General features: G+C 39.2%; 1 protein-coding gene across 1 annotated transcript; it reads right to left on the bottom strand.

The window, feature by feature from the left end:
- Nucleotides 1-14,022: 14,022 nt before the first annotated feature.
- On the bottom strand, nt 14,023-15,931 carry LOC138611206 (sorting nexin-16-like). Its single transcript, XM_069684181.1, has 6 exons — nt 15,809-15,931; nt 15,191-15,277; nt 14,683-14,831; nt 14,537-14,606; nt 14,323-14,459; nt 14,023-14,239 (listed from the first exon to the last, which is right to left on the bottom strand). Exons 1-6 carry the CDS (start codon nt 15,929-15,931, stop codon nt 14,023-14,025), a joined length of 783 nt encoding a protein of 260 aa, XP_069540282.1.
- Between the last annotated feature and the right edge of the window lie 528 nt (nt 15,932-16,459).

The following is a 16,459-nucleotide window of genomic DNA, read 5'->3' as shown; positions in this document are numbered from 1 at the left end:
TGTTTCTCTCTGGCTGTTAAAAGGAGCTCTCTGCCGCCAACACTCTGGGTGACGAACAATAAAGACCGAGACGCGTCGCCCTCACGTGACAGGCTCCACACACTGCAAGAGATGATGCTCGGCGAATGATGGTTGCCCTGGTAACACACAACAGCTTCGCGTCAGAGGACGGAAAAGACTGGTGCCAATAAAAATAATTAAGTCATGGTGGCTTTAGTGATTATGGGGCCCAAGGCATACACTCTTTAGTGTCCTTTCCTCAGCCTTTCACGGAATGAGAGGAATGTTGGTGAAACTGAGGTTCCTGTTATGTTAAGATTGAATGTATGGAATAAAAGATCGAATGTATAGAACTAAAGGTTTAATGATTTGAATGAAACTTAAATGCAGTGGGTGAATGTCAAAATATAAACAATGTAAGTTTGAATATATTGAATGAAAGTTAAATATATAGATTGTAAGTTTGAATATAAATATAAGTTTGTACATGTATAATGTATGTTATGAAATATGAAAACAGTCAAAATTAGGAATGGAGCTTGCATTTATGGAATACAAATTTGAATAGAGTGTAAGTTTAAATATATAGAATGTGATTTTGAATATATAGAATGAAGGTTTGACAGAATCAAGTTTATTAAGTAGGTTTACACATACAAGGAAGTTGACTTGGTGTTTAGGTATAGAACAATAAACAAAGACATAGAATGAAAATAAGTAAGAAGGATATATAATTATATATAGAGAATGTAAGTTTGAATATATAAATTGAAGTTGAATATATAAAATTAATAATATATAACATATTAACTGAAAGTTTGAATGTATAGAATGAAGGTTGAATATATAGAAAGTATGTTTGAATAAATAGAATGAAAGTTTATATATAGAATGTGAGTTTAAATATATAGAATGAAAGTTTAAATATATAAAATAAAAGTTTAAATATATAGAATGAAAGTTTAAACATATTCAATAAAACTTTAAACATATTGAATAAATGTTTAAATACATTGAATACAAGTTTAAATATACACAATGAAAGTTTAAATATAATGAATACAAGTTTAAATATATTGAATAAAACTTTAAATATATAGAATGAAAGTTTAAATATATAAAATAAAACTTTAAATATATAGAATGAAAGTTTAAACATAAAAAATAAAAGTTTAAATATATACAATGAAAGTTTAAATATAATGAATACAAGTTTAAATATATTGAATACAAGTTTAAATATATTGAATAAAAGTTTAAATATATACAATTAAAGTTTAAATATATAGAATGAAAGTTTAAATATATATAATGAAAACAAGTTTAAATATATAGAATGAAAGTTTAAACATATTCAATAAAACTTTAAATATATAGAATGAAAGTTTAAACATAACAAATAAAAGTTTAGATATATACAATGAAAGTTTAAATATAATGAATACAAGTTTAAATATATTGAATAAAGGTTTAAATACATATAATGAAAGTTTGAATATATATAATGAATAAAAGTTTAAATATGTATAAAGAAAGTTTAAATATATAGAATGAATAAAAGTTTAAATATATTGAATAAAAGTTTAAATATATAGAATGAAAGCTTGAATATATGGACTATATATGGATGTAAGTTGGAATACTTGCCTTGTTTAAGGTACTTTGTGTGTGAAGTCACGGTCTGTACAAGCGCTTGAACTACGTCCACTCAAGCAACATAAGTGAATACATCTGTTTAGGTGCTCTATTGATGTGTTGGGCCTTTAAAGCAGATTCAGTTTTGCCTTGGATTACTGCCATTGTACAAGTTATGCAGCGATACAAAGGGGCCATTCGGTGTGAAAGGTGTTTTTTTATGACATTTTGACATGCCACTTTAGGACAGAGGTATACAATAATAAATAATAAAATAAATGATGTCAGGATTGCATTTTGCTGCTTCATTTTCAGGGTACTGTGCATGCTGGATTACTAACACTCTGTCATGGCTAACTGGGACACTTGATTAGAACAGAGTCACCATTAATGGTTTTAGAAACACCTGCGATTTTCTTTGGATGACAAGGCAAAAGGGTCAGTGGAGAAAAAGGCCTGTTTAGACAAGCCACTAGTTTATTCAAATCTTTTTCAATTATTTTTTATTGTGAAAAAACCAATACCGACCCTAATCTTCAGTTATATTTGTCTTACATTTTAGGAGAAGATTATAATCTTTTGATTTGGATACCTTCAGAATATACTTTTGAAAATATTATGCTTAAAGAACCTGAGAAAAAGCTCAGTGTAAAGTGTGTTTCCTGTCGTTATCAGCATAACAAATGTTTGATTATTGAAAAATGAAACCAGATGGAAAAAGGTCAAAAGGTCATTCACATTGGCTGTAAAATGTAAAGATGTGATCAAAGTTAAGGGTTGTTTTTAGCATGCTCAGCAGTGGAACATTTTCTCTCCATGCTTTATGTTGTAGCTTTAAAGCACAGGGAGGGGTTTAAATGTTTATTTGACTGCTCCTCACATCTCAGCCAATAGGAAAGGTACACCAGACATTGACCCCTGTGGAGTTTATGTCAGGCTCGTACATACTGTTCCTTTTAAATGTTCTTCTTCATTATGTTGCACTGATGGGAATGAAAGGGGATGTTTAGTACATATAAGACAATGTATGACGATCACTTTAAAGGTTATTTTATATTATCCTACCCTGAAACTGATTTAGCCAGTGTTTGGCGACTTAAAGGAAAGGTTGATGAAAGTCTGAATGTCGTCTTTGTCGACAATAAAAAATCGGATTTATGTTTATGGTCTGAACTATGACAATCCCATATTAGATAATAGCTAGCCTGATCATGGTGATTCTATTACAGCTGGTGTTTTTATGCACTCTGAGCCTGTGAAAGATGAAGGTTCAATAACTCACTTTAATGCAAATCCGGTTTTCATTTCTTCTCAGTCCACATTTAGAGACACAAGTACCCGGCTGGTATGTTATTATATCCACTCTAGCCCTTACTGCTCAGATGCTTGCATCAAGTAGTTTAACTTTTATAATGGAAAACATTCATACAGTTACATGAGATTGTACTGCAGCATGATTCACATATCAGGCATCATTACAAGATAAGGAGGCTTCAACATTTGTCTCTGAAAGATTTGTTATAAAACAAACTGACCTTCAATACAAGACTAATTATATACCTAAAGATTATAACTGTACAATGAGGATTTTCAAAATAAAATATCACTCTTTGTTTAACCAAGAAATCCACATCATTTATTTGTCATTTCAAACACAGTGTTAGTATTATTCAAATGAAGTATTAGCCACCTTATGCTACACACACATCCGTTCAACAGCTCAGGCTAACGACTCTCCCTCGTTTACACATCTATTAGCATATTAGTGACCTACAGAGGCATATATTTCTAGCTCTGTCCACCTGTCAGATTTGAACGGAAGAAGCCTTTCGGAAATATTTAGAATACGGTTACTTATTTAATCACACTGAAACATCTATACACCAAGGAAGTAATATTTCCTTCATCTTCTTTTTTACAATTTGCGCCTGGAGGAATTAAAACAGCAACAACAAGATAGTGTTAATAATATGGCAGCATTTCTTTTTTTACCACCACCAAGAACAAAACAAAAAACATCTGGGAATTGTTTTTCAGCAGCTTTGACTTCATCTGAGCACCAAGCATCACTGAAGAAAGTACAAAGGAACAACCATTAGGTCCTACATGTAAAATCAGCTTCCTTAAAGTCACAGGAGGGCAGCAAACCTGGGTCATTTTTAAATCAACCCGCAGAGTCACTCAGTCAGGAACACACTCATCATATATTTAACCATTTATTGGCAAATGGAAACACAGTTATGCTTGGCGCTGATGGCTCCACTCTCAAGTCACTCTCTGGGTTCCAGGGAGCGCAATGCAAACCCCCCTTAGGTATACAGAGTGGGCAAACTAGACTAGAAAGGAGGAGGCTGGGGTGGTGGAGGCAAAGCATTGGCAGCAGCAGCAGCAGCAGTGTGTGCAGCGTGAATGTGTAGCAGGGATAAGTGAGAAGGACGTTGATTCAAATGGACTGCCTTGTTGTGAGAAGCAGCTCTGATTGGTGTGTTACTGATTGGAAATGACGATTCAATCAGCAGGCTGTAGCGGATGACAGCATATATTCCGAGTCCTGCATGAATCTGTGTGACATTCTGGCAAATAGAGGATGTAGCTTTGACCTCGTCTCTCAGGCACTGTCAGATGTATTTGTATTTAAACAATACATTTTTTATCTTGTTTTAATATCCCATACTTATATCAAATAAGACATCATAATAATAATAATAATAATAATAATAAGTTTATTTGGTATAGCACCTTTCACAGAGCAGAGTCACAAAGTGCTTCACAAAACAACACAACAACAACAATACATTACAATAATAGTAATAACAACCATGAATAGAATTGAACAGAGAAAAACTACAAATGTGGAAAATTACAGGAGATGATTTAAAAATTTAAAAAGGTGTGTCTTAAGCTGCTTTTTAAAAACATCTGTCGAACCTGCAGAGCGTACTGGCATAGGCAGTGTGTTCCAAAGCATTGGAGCTACAACTTCGAAAGCATGATCACCTTTAGTTTTCAGTCGGACACGAGGAACGACAAGTAGACCCTGGTCAGAAGACCTGAGGGATCTGCAGGGGATGTAGGGATGGAGTAGGTCTGAGATGTACAAAGGTGCCTGATCATGCAGGGCTTTATAAATGAAAACAAGGACCTTAAAATGAATTCTGAATTTAGCTGGAAGCCAATGTAGTGAAAATAATATTAGTGTAATGGGACTTGACCTGCTGGACCTGATCAGCAGCCTTGTAGACGGTCTAGGGAGGACTTACTGAGGCAGGTGAAAAGGGAATTGCAATAGTCGAGCTGGGAAGAAACAAAAGCATGGGTAAGCACCTCTAACTCGGTTTGTGAGACAACAGATTTTAGTTTGGCAATGTTTCTTAAATGGAAGAAACATGAACGGGTTAATGGCCTAATGTGTTGTACAGAAAGCATTGCCTGATCAAAGATGACTCCAAGATTTTTGAGATTGGATTTTACAGCAGAAGAAAGGGATCCAATACACTTGGCAACCTTGGAAGCAATGCTATCAGAGGCAATGATATGGACCTCCGTCTTATTCATATTTATCTGAAGGCAGTTGTCGTTCATCCAGTCCTTTATGGCAAACAGACAGTTGTGCAAAACAGAAAGTCACCAGGCTTAAAGGATACATTCAACTGAATGTCATTAGCATAAAAATGATATGAGATTCCTTGAAATTTGCTGATAACATGGCCTAGTGGGAGCGTATATAAGGAAAATGAAATGGGACCCAAGACAGAGCCCTGAGGCACACCACAGGACAGAGTAGCAGTCTCAGACATGTATGGACCACATGTCACAGAAAAACACCCATCTGAAAGAGAGGAGGAAAACCAGTCCAGGGCGCTCCAGGAGACACCCACCCACTGCTTGAGTCTATCAATCAACATGCTGTGATCTACAGTGTCAAATGCAGAGCTAATCTAGGAGTACCGAGACTGAGCTTTCACTTGCATCAGAGGACATCATAATATCATTGGAGACTCTGAGAACAGCTGTTTCCGTGGAGTGTTTCTGACAGACACCTGACTGGAATCTGTCAACAAGATGTTGTGTGCAGTTAGGACAGTATTGAGCTGTTTAGCAACAACTTTCTCTAAAATCTTTGAGATAAAAGGTAGCATGGAGATTGGCCTATAGTTATTAAGGAGACATGGGTCAAAGTTAGTTTTTTTAAGAAGAGGTTGTACAACTGCAGATTTAAAATAAGGTGGGACACAACCAGATCGCAGGGAGCTATTTATAATGGAGACTAGGCAAGGGCCTATAGATGTAAGCACATCTTTGAGTAGTGAAGTGAAGGAGAAAAACTGTCTAGAAGAGATGCCTGAGATGGATAGGCTGAAAGTGGAGTTGAAGAAGGGGTGATGCTTGCTCTAACATCTCTGAATTTATTCTCTAATTTATTTATCTACAAAGAAGGACAGAAAGTTATTGCAGTCCTTATTCGAGAAGACCGGCGCATGAGGGGCTGCTGGAGTGACAATGTTGCTGATGGTGTCAAACAGGACCTTTGGGTTGCGTTCACTGTTTGCAATTAATTTAGCAAAGTAAGATGTTCTTGCATCCTTAACCCTGTTGTTATACTCAGCTAAAAGTATGACAATATTGATAATCACCTGCTATTTGATTTCTGTCACCTGTGTTTGTGTCACACCGCGGTGAGGTTTGTCTTGTCTTGGATTTTTGTCTCGTAAGAGCCTCCTGTTTAGGTGAGCCTTTTTCTTTTTAGTCTAGCTTTTGTTTTCCTCCTTCGGGAGTGATTTATGTTTTAGGATCTTCCCTGTTTCTAGTGTGCTTTTTGTCTCTCCTTTTATTGGAGATTTTCCTTATTAGGAAGTTTATCTTCCGCGAGTTATCTTGCCAGGACTTAGTTATTAAGGGAGTTTTTTCATAGCCCAATTGTTTGTCACTCTTCAAAGAGGATCGGAAATTAATAAAGTGTGCTTGTACGTGATATCCTCTGCATCTGAGTCCTCATTTTAGTCCAGGCCTGACAGTTTGCCACCTGGATGTCTGCAATCGAATACTATGAATACAATAGTAATACAGCCTTGAGATTATGAGAGGCTTGTTGAGGCAAGAGAGGCAAGCTTTAACAGTAAATAAGTGTCATCGTTTAATCAAATGAAGAACATTATATCATTTAAAGGCAAGCAATGTCAAAAATGTAAATTTTTTCATGAGGCAGGATGTTGCCCGCCGGCTGCCCCCGGACCCCCCTACAAGGTGTGAGGTTAGCCCCAGATGTATTTGGCTAAACCCCAGATGTTTTCAAGTCCTAAAACGCCCCTGGGTCAGCTCTGTAGTTAATACATGGAAGTCAATATTTAACCATGTACACACACTCACACACACACACACACACACACACACACACACACACACACAGTGTTAATACAGATAACAGTGTAGTCAGGCTGTCTCAGGGAATTTCTCAAACATTTGTTTCACACACGTCCCACTGTTCCACCTGCTTGCTGACACACACATACCTTTACATGAAATTCACCGTCCAGCAGGATGTTCTGCGTCTTCAGGTCATGATGTAAGAGAGGGGGGTTCATGTTGTGGAGGAAGTTTACCCCCAGGGCGATCTCGTACAGAATCCTCAGTCGCAGAGGCCAGGCGAGCACAGGGTACATCTCCTTCTGTGGGCAGAGACATCACGACAGCAGGGATTCAAATATCAATAAAGTAACAATAAAACATGTATTTCTACACGTGTAGAGGGAGAGGGTGTGTTAAACATTTTCACTTATTGTTGAAGTTGTATCTGTAGTTATCCATCTTTTCTTTGTTTGTTCAGCCATAGTAGATTACTGTTTACTCGCAGCACTTGCAGAGACCGGAGCCGCTTAGCTCCGCCTACCCTCTCTGGCAGACCAACCACTGCTGGGTGATGGAAAACGCTTCACTAACTGGGCGCCGCTTGTGATTTTTTCCATGAACCTCATTCAGAGATAGATAGAGACTTAACAGGCATTTATCAAGAAAATCTTTAAAGTCAATTTTATGCAAATGTTTGCCCACAGTTCTGACTTGTGAATGTTCAGTAGGAGGTTAAACCTTGTTACTTCTGAATCTTGTAAAATGTTCTTTCCCACAATCAACTTCACCTCCAGGTATGATGAATGTGCAAGTTTCAGTGCAAAGACGAGCGCTGATAAGGTCTGTCTTAAGATAAGATTAGAAATTCACTGTAATACTGGAAACACAAACAGATACACTGGTCTGTACTTCGGTATCTCCAACATAGAACTGACTGAATTTGTCTAAACTCGTCTGTTTTCTGGTTCTGTCCAGTCGAAGTATACTTGATCCGTCTGGGTCTTTTCTCTCTGAAGGACTAATTGGCAATTTTTCTTGGGGGAATTAAGACGTAAAAGTTTAGCATTCCTCTAGTAGGATACAACATGATACACCTGGAGAGCTTAATTCGTAGGCCGGAGGTCAAGGGGGTCAGCAGGAGCCCACATCTCAGTGTTGCACCACGGCTTCCCACTGATTAAAAATGGAGTCAACAACAGGACCACGATCACCATCAGCACCACAGTGCACGCACTTATCACCATTCATGACAAGGCCTTTGAGGATGTAAAGGTCATCGTACACAGCTGTTAGTTGTGTTCCAGATAGACTCAAAGCTGGACAAAGTATTCTTGCCTCCACAGCTCGCACTGCACATCAGCTACACGCAGTCAACATGAATCTTCCACAGCCTAAAGCATGCAGCCCAAAACAAATGATTCAGGCTTCATCTCCTGCAATTATTCCGGATTAATAAAGAGTCCTGATTTAGTGCTGCAAAATGTGCACTCAATCTCAAACGAGGGAGCCCCATGGAGTCATTCGGGAGGGGGTGTTCAAAAGTTTGTGCTCAGTTCTGTGTAAATATTTGAGTTCTGACACGTGTGGACATAATCGATGGGAATTAGTGACGGGCTGCACCCCTGCTGACTTTGGGCCCTTTATTTATTAGTTTCTCTGGTTTTGTTTTGTTTACTCATGAATATGCCAAATTGCTGCAGGGAAACAAAAGAAATAGTGGATAACCACATAATAGTGTTTCATGAGTTTGATTCCAGTTTCTTTGTTGCATGCTAACGAACAATTGGAAGGTAGTTTGTCATGCAGGGTCTGGTATTGAATAAGTCAAGCATGGGAAGCTGTAATGGTGGTGTAAAGTTGTACGTCTGTAATCCTAGGTCTTGTTGTTGTAAATTTAGGGTATCTGACTATTGTTTTCATTTCATGCTTCCTGAATAATGAGTAACTGTTAAAAAGCAGCTCCAGTAATGTTGTAAGACATTTAAAATGCTCTGCTTGTAATAATTAATGGTGTCTGATATGTTTTTTTCTGCATAACAAGTTTAATTACATCGTAAAACTCCTCCCAAGGCATCTCCTCCTTCTCCCAAATTAAAAATTCCAATCTGCATAGGCCCCGCCCACTATGCAAATTTCAACCGCCCCTCCGTCGTGAAAACAAAAGACGTCTCTGCCATCGTTTAGTGGCAACTTGTTGAAACTTAACTAGCTTGAAATGTAGTAATTAGTAGTAGTAGCATTAACGTTAGTAGTCAGTTGTGAGTTTGCAAAAATGACGATGACGGTTACAGCTGGCTCGCGCATCCCCGAAGTGGTTGCCATAGGTTACACATAATGATATGCATAGCATCACCCCGTCCATTAGCGGGATTGGCTCCTTACGTTTGTGACGTCTCAAACCTGCCAATCTGAAAACGTGTTGTTCAGCCTGTCCTTGGTACACTGCAGTTTAAAAGCAGACAGGCCCAGCCATGGAGATGACTGCTGATGTTGTCCCTGATATGTCTTGTAGCACATGAAGAACACCACATGGAGATGTTTACAAGGTTAAACACTTGATTTTCACTGGAGGGGGGCTTTAAAGACAATGGATAGTAAAAGTCTGGGGGACATCTGGCCATATTTCAAAGTAAAACATCATAATTGTTAACCTGCTAGCTACCGTTAGACAACAGCTAACATTAGCATTTAACCACATCCTAGCTAACAATACATTTGGTAGTAATTTTCCGACCAACACTATGTCAGCTTGTAATTTACACCTTTCCAATTGTATCGTGTAACACTTCCAAAAAGTGACATTGGCCACATTCTAGCTTACAGTTATGTTAGCTAATAAGTGCTAGCGTTAGTTGTTGTCTTAGCGTAGCTCATGGGTTATTACATAGTGTTTTAACTTGAAATATGGCCAGAATTCCCTCTGGATTTTCACTCTTCAGTATCTTTTTAGCTACTGATGAAATTGAGAAGCTGTAAAATGAAAAATATTTGTCAGATACCCTCAATTTATACAACTGAGAACAACCCTGGATCCCAACAGTTTTGGGAATTGGGAAGAATTGAAGCTTCCCTCCCTGAGCATGAGGTCAAAAAAAATGGCTGACATGTGAAAATGGCCCACGTCAAGTCCAAATTTTTGTGTTTTAAGTCCCAAATGTTCTTCTCTGTTGCTGGATGGATGTACGTCAGCTGCAGAGAAGAGGTGATCTGCTCTGAACATTCGTAACATGAGCTTTAAGGTTGCAGCAGTGGCTCAGAGCGGGACATCCACTTATTGCAGGTTTGGCATTTGAATGAGAAATGGGCACAGTTTTTTCTTTCTTATGATGCATAATGGTTAACATACCAGTGCACAGTATGTATCCTATTAGTGGTTAGTTAACATAAGAGAAGCCAAAGATGCTTGTGTTTATCAGTCAATAACAGCTTTCAAAATCAGAGCTTTGGAACCCATTGGACACATCTGTGAATATTTTCTCCTTTATCCACTTTATTTATATTTCTGCCTTTGTAGTCATTGTTTATTACCTTTCATATCATATTTATGGTGCACTTTAGTGGGTGCACTCTCAGCCTCCTTAGATGTTTATTGCATGTTTTTATTTTACAATACAAATAAAATGATGCTAAAATAATGTGTCCTGGCAGTGTGGGTGTAGCCTGGCTCCAGACCTCTGAATCTGTGCCCACGTCTATGATCTGTTCAGTTTCCATTCTAATAGAGAGAGTGACATGAGACTGAATGGCTGTTCAGTCTAAAAATGAGCCCACACGTCATTCGTAATTATTAAAACTGTCTTTCACTTTTTGAGAGGGAAATATCTCAGGGGGCTTTATGATGCAGCTCTGTGTTCAAGGTTTAGAGAGGCGTCGGTGTGCGTGATGAGAGCAGGACATCAAGTTCCCAGCGTCCCTCTGGTTCAGATGCAGCAACTTTACCTCTGAACCTGCAGAAACACTGCCACCGTTTGGTCGTATTTGCAATAGCATCAAACATCTTAAACACATTACCTCGGCAGATTATTACAGTTTTTTCGGCACAATTTTCAAATGACACTTGAAGGTGTCAAAAATAAATGTAAAATTCTTCCCAAGAGAGAAAAAGCATTTTTTGATACAGTTTGCAAATGTTTCTGCACATCTGGGCAAACGACTGAGCAAAATGTGAACATTTATTGGTTTTATATCCATCCATCCATCCAACACCACTTATCCTGTTCAGGGTTGCGGGGGGTCTGGAGCCAATCCTAGCTGTCATTGGGCGAGAGGCGGGGTTACACCCTGGACTGATCGCCAGTCAATCACAGGGCTGACAACCTTTCACACACACCTATAGGCAATTTAGACCAGTGAACAAGCGGGTCTTTGGACTGTGGGAGGAAGTACACAGAGGGAACCCACGCATGCCCACTACATCCAAACCGGGATTCAAACCAGGAACCTTCTGTGTTTTAAAGAAATAATTTTCTAGGACCTTTCCAGGACATTTTCAAGGAGTTTTCTTGACAATACAGGACAGCACTTGCTTGCAAACGGTCATATAATCCACCAGCAGGCCTAGTACTGACACTTTCAGTCCCAGTTTTAGTCCTTTTTCTTTTTTTACTGACGCAGGGTTCATGATGGAGTGCCTCAAGCCCCTTTTACACTGCCAGTTCAAGGTAGGATTGTTACACCTCTGTTATGTTCTGTCTTCTGTGTAAAACGCACGGAGGCGGAATGGAAGGGCGAAGTCGTTCATTTAGCCGACATCTATCCAAGTTACACCTGAAAGAACGTGGCAATATATTGAAAAAAAAAAAAGACTGTAATATTCAAGTGTTTTACTTTTCTATCGTCTTTCGGTTGGATAGAAAGTGCCTCAAGTCAGACTTATTTCGCTTGCAGGACTCGATTGCAAATGTGACAGCTCTGGGAGCCTAGATCGGAATTGAGGCGGCAAACTGGTGCTACCCGCTTGCTGACTTTAGAATATGTCATGAAGTAATTTTAAGTCAAAAGATCCAGTGTTTTAGTTGTGCGCTAATGGAAACTAGCATAGTGATCGCGATAAATAAACTTTATAAACAATCCATTTTACTTTAGATTATTTTTTTTAGCTTTTGCCTTTATTTATAGGAAAGCTGCAGACAGGAAATGGGAGTTGGGAGTAGAGGATGGGGGATGACATGCACCAAATGATCGGCAGACCGGGAGTCAAACCTGCAATCAGTGCGACGAGGGCTGCAGCCTCTGTACATGGGGCGCCTGCTCCACCAGCTGAGCTAAACCAGCACCCCCATTACTTCACATGCTTAAGATAAAATGACATGTGTGCTCATACTTACAGGAATATTACTTTTAGCTGCTCACTTTACATTGCTTACAATCTGCTGCTTCAATACTGCACACTGACCAGGGACAGCAACCTCAAAGGGTCAAAACTCAGAAACACAATGGGTTTAAAAATACAGCCACCACTAGGAGGAGACATTGCGTGGCAGGTGAGGGCAAACCTGTCACACTGCATAGTTTATCCTATCAACAGTCACGCAACAAAAATACACACCTAGGTTTATGTATGCAGTCTGAGTGAGGGGCTAAAGTAAATTAAACATAAACATAACTAATATTAACATAAATAATTTCCAGGATATTTGGTCATTTTAAGCAATTTCCAGGTGTTTCTAGGACTGGAAAACTAGTCTCTAAATGTCCAGGTTTTCCAGGACACGTGGGAACCCTTATCTTGTTCTATGCTTGCTGCAATAATGTATTTATGTGACACAATAACTTAATTTTGACAAATTAATTGCAGTTACTAGTTACTGGTTATTACACGTTATTGGTTACTTCTAATGGGCTGCATGGTGGTGCAGTGGTTAGCGCTGTCAGCTCACAAGCTGGTAGGTTCCTAGTTCAAATCCCTGTTCGTTACGAGCCCTATGATTGACTGCCGATCAGTCCAGGGAGCTGTGATTGGAAAAATTAAAAAACTGTAATAACAGGGTTCATTAGTCATATTTTATTAAAGGAGCAGATTCTGTGTTGTGCAATGTAAAATAACATGTGGACACTCTCTGTGAATACAAAACTGGGTATCATGAGGTATTTAAGGTTGTATTGAACTGTAAATAAAATGTGGCAAATAATTTTCGGACAAACAACATTCAAACATGAAGCACACACTGTAGTGCATGTACACACACACACACACACACACACACACACACACACACACACATTGAAACATGATTTTAAAAGGAAAATAGTGTTACAGTACACAGAGGTGGATCCATCCCATAACTGTTCTGTTGTTAGCTTGTTTTTCAGATGCTTTATATTTCAGACCTGATTTTGTGTCACCATGGACTTCCTGTTTAGGACTGTATGTCTTGTTAATCATCAGAATCACAATTAAAGTAGCAGAAAGGGAATGACTGATGATTAGTGTTCTCCAGTTTCAAGATCATTTTGTAGTTTTACTGCTATTATTACACAAAATCAGCTGCTAGTTTCAATTCAGCAATATCACACTTGAGGTCGTGATGTTATACTGAATATCAGCACGGCTGTGATGATATTCAGTATAACATCACGACCCCGGTGATATTGCTTTTATACAGCAGTTATACAAACAGCAAATAGCAGTAAACAGTAACAATCAACAATAAATTATTTTTTGCTCCACCATCTCAGCTAGTTCCACAACTTCACTGAAACTGGACTTTTGTTGCCAAGCAACCCAAACATTCTCCTGCACTCTGTGTCTTCAGGTTACCACAGATCAGCTGTTCTTTATCATCATCATTTATCTGTTTGTTTTAATTTATCCAGTGGAATAAGAGTCTGCTGTGTGATTCAGAGGTACCAGCTTGATCAACGTAGACATACACGGTCTGCTGTAATGTTAATTAACAGTATTCAGAACACCTGGCTGAGGTGGAGTGATATACAGATTGAAAAGTCCCAGTGCTGTTGTACTCTATATCAGCACTCATGGAACGCCTCTAATCCAATCAGATTACTTGGTTGGAACTAACTGTTGTATTATTTGGATTATCAGTACCAGTAACATAAGGAGTAAATATGGGAGGTTGTTTCATAGTTTAACTCTTTGTCGACCTCCGTTTGAGACATTCCTCTGTCCTCATCTGCACCTTCACTTTCATTTTTCTGCTCACACACATTCACACCTGTGTCTCCTCCTTTGTGTGTGTCAGTCACTTCTGTTTGCTGGCAACGACCCTCCAAGCTCTCTGAAGAACGTGAGAGGGATCTGTGAGAGAGGAAATCATCTAAATATGATGTACAGGACATTAAATGCCTCTATTATGTCTGTGCAAAAATAAACATGTTTACTTGGCTTTCTTCATCAGCAGGCTGATGTGGTTTTCCTTCTCCTCCAGCATCTTCTTCAGAGCGTCAACCTCTCTCTGATTATCCAGGAGTTCCCTCTGCAGACGATGGTTGGTCTCCTCTAGAGTCTCACAAAAAGCCTGCAGAACAAGAGTGTGGGTTACCGGATAATAATCTCGACTTAAAGATCTCGAAACAATATTTTTATAGACCTTACTCGACTTTCGACCAGACTGTCAAACGGACCAGGCGGGTCAACCAAACACAGGAAGTCTCTGACGGCTTTACTGAAGAACAAACAGATTAAACAGTCAGAATTAAACAAGAGGGAGAACAAAATGAACCTCTATCACCAAAACATACCTGTTGATGACGTCTTTGTGTAACGTTAAGCTCTGCAGGAACGTCTGCAGACCGCTCAGCCTCTCCTCCAGGAACTCCTCATCGTAGTTATCTTTAAACCAGCGCTTAGGAGGCAGGGCCAGACACGAGCTGGGGTACAGATCTTTAAGCTGCCACCAGGAGGAGAACCAAAGGGTGAGGAAACAGAAAAAGAAAGAATATGGAAACAAAAATATGTCCGTTTGAGTTGGCGGCTGAGGTGTAGACAAGCAGAATTAATATGAACCTTCACAGACAATAAATATGAATTTATGCTAGACTATATACAATGTTTGGAGGCAGCAGACTGAATTTTGAAACTACCCGTCACTCTCTCCGTGTGCCATGACACTGATTTTTGTTGCAACATTTTGCTTCTCCATGAAAAGCTACTCTGGGAAAAACATGGTTTTGTCATTTTTAAACTAACTCTACAAAAATTCAGCTGCTTAAAAATGTCTCATATAGTGACGGAGGTGCACGTTCTTACCTTGTCGTTGAGCCGGCAGAAGTCGGTGTATCTCCTGAAGATCACCCAGCTGTCCCCTTCAGCCGTCGTCACATGGATCTTATAAACCTAAAAGTTCAATGTGTTAGTGTGTGCGCGGTGTACACACAAACACACAGACCAACACACGGGAACACAAATAATACATAGAGCAATATCTAAAAATGACCTCTGACAAGGGGGAATTTTTACTGCAGCTTCTGTTGTGACACGCTCACACTTGTGACAGTAAATGATTTTGCTCATTTAGCAGTATTGTAAAATCAGTACACACACACACACACACACACACACACACACACACACACACACACACACACACACACACACACACACGTTATGTAAGCTTTTCAACAGAGGGAGTCATATGATGCCTGTGTGACGTCACACGCTTTGTCAGACAAAGTCCACATGTTTTTGAAATCCTAATACATCCATTCTTCAACATACTTTAAAAAATACTTTAATGAAAAAAAACACAGTGTTTTACATAATGTCGGAAATCTATTTCCATTTTTATCTATATCTAATTTTTTTCTTTCAATAGTCGATTAATTATAAGTTTTAGTTTACATTCTGCTGAAATGTCAAAATCCTTACCGTGAATTTGGCTCTCTCCTCCAGGATCTCGTAGCCCAGCAGAGTCGGGGTGACGGGTCTCTGCACCCAGCTGTCCCTCACTCTCCCCTCACCACCCAGCAGTGTTGCTGTCCCGTCCAGCATGTCTCCTCTGGGTCTCCTCCAGTAGTCAGCTGAGAAAGCCCAGGGTCCAACAGTAGATATGCTTTCAGGAGGAGGGGAATCAAGCACCCTCCTAGTCCAGGACCTGAAAGCTCCTGTCCAATCGACTGGGAATGGGACTGGAACAAAGGGGGTAGCCATCTGTGGGGGAAGGATTTAGAGTTATTTCATATGACCGCAGGAGGGGGGAAAAAGAGTCTTTGCCTACTTCCACCAGCTCAGGGCAGATTATCCCACATGTTGTGCTGCCTGCGGGTCTGTGTCTTGCATGAGCAGTGCAGGGAATGTCTTGCTGAAAGTTTTGCTGGATCATCAAAAACCCATAAGCACGTTGTGTGAATCCAATATAAGAAGCAATTAAACCGTGGTGACTGAGCTGTTGACACTGTGTGTGTCACAGTGGTGTCACATTACAAGGTGTGAATCATGTGTTTCCATCCCCCTATAGAGGAAGAGCACTTCCTGTTTCTATAAAGCACCAACAACATAACGAACCTTAAAGGCTTAATG

This window comes from Semicossyphus pulcher, unplaced genomic scaffold, assembly GCF_022749685.1.
Source record: "Semicossyphus pulcher isolate SPU_LCO1_2020_fin unplaced genomic scaffold, fSemPul1.0.p SCAF_7, whole genome shotgun sequence".
Taxonomy (NCBI): domain Eukaryota; kingdom Metazoa; phylum Chordata; class Actinopteri; order Labriformes; family Labridae; genus Semicossyphus; species Semicossyphus pulcher.
Note: the sequence above shows the minus strand (reverse complement) of the source record. Positions and strands in the feature narration are given on the sequence as shown.